The 5,499-nt window shown below is 45.0% G+C and overlaps 1 protein-coding gene across 1 annotated transcript; it reads right to left on the bottom strand.

Moving 5' to 3' along the window:
• Positions 1–501: 501 nt before the first annotated feature.
• Positions 502–4,999, bottom strand: TTPAL (tocopherol (alpha) transfer protein-like). Its single transcript, XM_010137770.1, has 4 exons — positions 4,554–4,999; positions 3,633–3,826; positions 1,706–1,816; positions 502–947 (listed from the first exon to the last, which is right to left on the bottom strand). The coding sequence occupies exons 1-4, from the start codon at positions 4,990–4,992 to the stop codon at positions 672–674; spliced, it is 1,020 nt and encodes a 339-aa protein (XP_010136072.1). The 5' UTR covers positions 4,993–4,999; the 3' UTR covers positions 502–671.
• Positions 5,000–5,499: the final 500 nt, after the last annotated feature.

The following is a 5,499-nucleotide window of genomic DNA, read 5'->3' as shown; positions in this document are numbered from 1 at the left end:
TCATAGATGTTGTAGCAGTTAATCCACCAGTTACACTTCTTCCTTCTGTGAGGAAGTTTCAGAGATGATCTCTATACTAATCATGGCCAGGAAAGTTTTGCTCTGCATTATTCTGAGACAAATATTCATTGAGATATTTCAGAAATGGCAACTCCCAGTCTGGACCAAGTGACAGAGGACATGCCAAGTTAGGCTTCGGTGTTTTCAAGCAATCTTCACTGACAGAACTACATTTTGCAGGGTTCAAAAGCCATTTTCTTATCTTGGATTACTGGTGTTAGCAGAAGGGGAAGGGAACAGATGGTCACATCTGTTGCTAGTACATCATCATTGTCACTTTTCACCTGGGGGGTACAGGAGATAAGAAACTGTCAAGCTCACCATCCTACAATGTTTTTTCCTTTATCATTAGAAATAATGGCCAGTTTGCATCATTCACACAGAGGCTGATGAGCCTGAAGTATGCTACAGAACTTGTGCTCTTTGCCTTTATCCTCCCCGAACTCTGCCATGCTCCCCCTCGTGCCCTCTTCAGCTTCCTTTGGTTCTACAGTGTAAAGTGCCTCAGCGGTCTGTTCCTAAACTGCGGGTTCAGGAGTAAGGCAGAGTTCACAACATCACCTATCAGAACAGATCTCAACCGTGCCGGAGAACCACCCTCCACTGGGGTGTTAGTAACAGTAATAGAGCTGAGGCTTCATGCCTCGCAGAGGATCATCGCACTGCTTCTCATCAGCGTCCCCGCTCACTAGCATGTCGTGGGGAGAGCTGTCACAGGGCAGAACGAGCTGTGAGAAGTCGTGCAGAAAGTCCTCCTCAGAGGCTAGCAGCAGCTCGTTCCACGCGGAGATGTCCAGCTTCCCTGATGTACCACCATACTCTTCAGGCAGTATCACTGGAGGAATGTTTTGATGAAGGGAGTTCAGATCACAGCCATGAAGAAAAAACTGAAGAAGAAAGCAAAAGATAGCTTTAACAGTGCATATCATACGCTTTACAGCAAACTGCTGCAACCGTCAGCTAACGAGCTTGTTTGGAGCTAAAGAGCAAACCTGAGAAGTGATGTCTTCGTGGGCAGCACACAACATTGGGCGGGCACAGTTAGACACACAAGTGAGAGAAGCCTTGAGACGACCCCAGTCTAGTGCAGCTTCAACTCCAGCAAGCGACACTTGTCATTTGCTAGTGCCAAGGCTCCAAATTGGGCTCATCCCCAAGTTCATTTGTGGGATTGGAACTACTTATCATTGAGACAAAAGCAGGAGCCTTTCCAATGACATCCAGTCCTGTGGAGGGAATACTCGTGCCATGCAGGACACTTCCATAAGAGAGAGCAGCAAGGAAGAAGCACCAAAGATTTCCTGTGACACCACCTCATAAACAAAGTGTTACTTGCAAAATAATCCAGCCCCAGGATGGAATGAATGTTCTGAACACACAGTGTGCGTACCAATGATCCGTATTAATGTTATGCCTATATTAAATTCCTCAAAGCTTCTCTCTCATGAAGAACTTTCCCAATTTTTAAAAACTAAAGTGGAAAGGACCAGCTCAATCAAGAAAATGGCACCAATATTTTTCTAGCTGTGAAGTTTTTCAATGTTTTTTACTTGCAATGGCCAAACAAGGAACTTACGAACACTAATGCTGTAACAACACAACTTAATATTCTAAACGCTAATGTTAAAATGACACAAATCCTTACCCGATTTGCTATCTTTTCCTTCAGAAAAGGCTTGATGATTGCAAAAATGCCTTTGAATATACGAGGCTCATTTATTATGTTAACAGCTTTTATTCGAATGGGGAATCCGTCCTGAAGGGTAAAGAAGATTTTTATAATGCAGTTTAAAAAACATTTGCCATCTTCCTCTTTTTAAAATCTCCTAACTGCCAGCACAACCCACTGGCTCCCAAACCTCCGTCTGAATTACCAACACAAACCAATATGGCAACAAAACTGCACCTTGCAACAAGGAATAGCCTCAGGGTGAGATCCATGGGCATAAAAATAAAGAGACATGAAAACGTTGCATTGACAAAGATACAGCTGTCAGTGTATCTCCACTTCTTACGCTCCCTGACAAAGACACTTTGGTAATCACTGCCCTCAGCATTCCCAACCCTGACAAGGAGGCGGTTACAAAGGGATGACCCTCGCTTCTGAGGAGCACACCATGCTCAGACAGCAGGCTGGTTCTAACTGTGTGCCCAGCTGCAAGATTTGGTGCCCAAGATACTCCAAAATGCACTTTTAGGTAAGAAAGAAGCCTAGTATCACTATTTTTCTGCTATTCCAACCATTCTGTCAGGCTCTGCTGCCAGCAGAACACATGGCATCTGCTATACAAGGCAGTTTCAAACAACAGTGGGTTATGGGATTTCTGCTGGAGACATTTATTTGCAGAAACATTTTTCCACGGCAAAAGCTCATGATCAGCAATTAAAGACTCACGTGCCACAGTGAAGTTTCTTTCCCTCATAACCAGCTCCATGTATACAAAGCAAGCAGCCAACGCTTGGAGCAAAAAGCGGACAACGTGCACTGCAGGAGCGTTTTTCTCCTTACGAAGGTCAGTGCATTAGCTCATTTTTACGAGAGATGCAGCTCAGCAACATTGGTGCAACACATTTATATACCACCTATAGCTTTGTGTCCTTCACCAAGTTCAGCTTTTGTTTTGTGAATAGCCTCCACTACTAACAGCAGGACACTCGTCACTTTATTTGTGTGAATTAACCAAGGGCTCAGACAGTTCAATGACACATTTAGATCATAATTTAAAGGAGTGAGTTCTTATATAGGCATTCAAAAAGTCACTAGTCTCCTCTCCATAAGGTCCCATGATTCACCCTATACTTCCTTATCCCCCACCCCATACGACAAAGAACATAACCAGTTCAGGCCAGAATAAAAGTCAGGGGGGAATGAACCTATTTGAGAGATGTTTCCTCATCTCGTTCCTCCAGCTAGCGTGGTAGAACAGCAGCTGAAACCACCAGACCTTCCTGCCGCTTTGGTCAAGTTACTCCTCACTCCCTTCACCTTCCACTTGTGCCTACACCCTTGCTCCAACTTGCTCTCCATCGTTTTCCTTCCAACCATCTAGTGAGGGATCTCTGGAATCACTGTCTCCTTTGCAGCCCCCTATGCTGAAGCGGCCTCTCTTCCCTCAGGGAGCGGACTGAAATCCTCCTCAAATCACACCCGTTCAGAGGTCCTCTCTGCAAAATCTGTGCAGCAATACTTGAACTTGCACTTGCCCAGTGGTCAGCTCCATCTTGGCTGACAGGAACCATTTAAATAACAAGCTTCTTCCTCGGTACTCAGTGTCCTCTCTCTAACTAATTCACTGCTCGCTCTCTTCCTTACACTACCCAGCAGAACTACTTTTTCCTGTTCCAACTTGCATTTTGAATGCAAATTTAGTTTTAGGGATGCCAAAGTCAAAAACAAGGGCAAGTGAGGTAAGCTGGCAAGGGAGTGAGAAACTGCTTGGGCAGAGACATGTTTTAACTCTGCTAGTAAAAGCCAAGATGCTTAAGTTTCTGGTGACATAATCAAGAACTCCAGACACAGCAGCAGTCATTTACAATGCACAAGCTTATTTTCCCACCAGTTCAGGTCTTACCTGAAGAATTCCAATCACTTTTTTGGCTACAAAAGGACCAAAATGAGACGCCTTAGATAAGCTGACTCCTTTGTAGTCTGCCAGGATTACAATTCCATTCACCTGGGTCTCTTCGGACTGAATGAGTTTTTCTAACGTTAAGTATATGGCACGAATGTTCTCAGTAATCGGATAATTACTGGGTGTCCATCTGTCTGAGGTTACAAGACATGGATGGTAAGTTGGAGAGTAAATATAAGCTAACAATACACATTCCAAAAAACTGATTTTCTATTTTCCTGGACTCTTAAAAGTTAGTCTTTAACAGCCACAGCCCTAGTTCAGAGCAGCCTTTCTTAAGCAAGAGAGAAATGGCAACTCATGTTTACTTCAGGGAGCAAAGGCAATGGTTTTAAGACCCCCGTTCTCCACCCAGCACAGCTTATTAGAAGCAGTTTCAGCTCAGAAAGAAAGCAGGTAAATGGAAAAGAGGAGAATGAATGAATGAAGAAAAATTTATGGCACGCCTGGCAGCACCAAAAGCACGCAGAAGGCTCTGATTGTTTATGCAGGAGTCAAAGCAATGGGCTCCTCTCTCCTCTTACTGTCAAAACAATTTACAAGCTTCCAGCCACAGGCCAGCAGTCCTGTCTCAGTTTGAGGTACTACACATTAACTTTTCCAGCATCATCGAATATTTCATCAACCCACCTCACTGCATTTCCGTTTTGACATAACTGCAGTTATTGCTGGCACAGGAAAAGGCTCTGGTGTAACGCTGGCTAACGACAGTTGTGTCCCTTCACCAGGAGCTTTCCAAGTTTCAAAGAGAACGCACCTACCCTGTGCTAGTAACCACTACTCACAGGAGAGCAGGACACAGATTTTCGGCCCCGACACACCTCAAAGTTGGAGAACAAAGACGTTCATACATTTCAGTACCTGGACGGATGCAGACGATGTGACGTCCTTCTGGGTCCCGGCGAGGCAGCACGGTGACAAAACCAGACTCCAGGACGGGTTTTATTGCGGATGGCTTCAAGTTATTGAAGACCTCGGGCCAGCTCCTCCGACAGGTGTGGTAGTTCACCAGAAGCTGAAGAGCTCGATCATAATCAAACTTCCTGGCCCTGAGGAATCTGAGCAAAAACGCATCGTCCAGGCAGGTCCCCAGGGAGGGATAGTCTTTGCACACCATGTCTCGAAGCGCCTGCACATCACGGAGCCTCCATTCAGGTTTCTCCTGGAGCTCTTCCCGGGCTTTGGTAACGAGATCGGGAGACAGCGAGCAAACATACTTTGGCCGATCCGTCAAGAACTCGTTGTCTGATGGCGACCCTGCTGATGGACTTGTCCTGGTGCAGTCGCTGTCTCCTGACATAATGTAGCAGGAATCTGTCAAAAACCCAAGCGCTACACATTACAAACAACCCATGGGCTGACAAGCACATTATCTGCATATTTACTACGTCCTGTACCCCTCCACTTCCCAGCGGAGGAGACTGCCCTTCCAAGCACCACCACTACAGCCAGAAGCACAATTCAAACATTTTAATTCTCTTCCTAGGATTAGAAAGTGCAGGATTTTCTAATCGATTTACCCTCCATAGAAAACTATGTTGGATGAAACCTAATCAAATAAAACAAACAAACAAAAAAATACAGAATTACACCGCCTCACTGCAAAATATGGAATTTAATTTGCCTTAACATTTATTTGGTATGCCCAACTGGAAATTAAAGCAAGGTAAGCACATCCCAGTTAGACAGGATTCTCACATTTGGTCAAACTACACCCTCTTCTGAGAAACTCTCCTAGCTGAGCCCAGACAGCTGGGAGTTTTCATTACCTTCTCTGGCAAATACGTGCATCCATCAGCACATCTGC

Source organism: Buceros rhinoceros, unplaced genomic scaffold (assembly GCF_000710305.1).
Source record: "Buceros rhinoceros silvestris isolate BGI_N320 unplaced genomic scaffold, ASM71030v1 scaffold34986, whole genome shotgun sequence".
Taxonomy (NCBI): domain Eukaryota; kingdom Metazoa; phylum Chordata; class Aves; order Bucerotiformes; family Bucerotidae; genus Buceros; species Buceros rhinoceros.
This window is presented reverse-complemented; position numbering and strand designations above follow the sequence as displayed.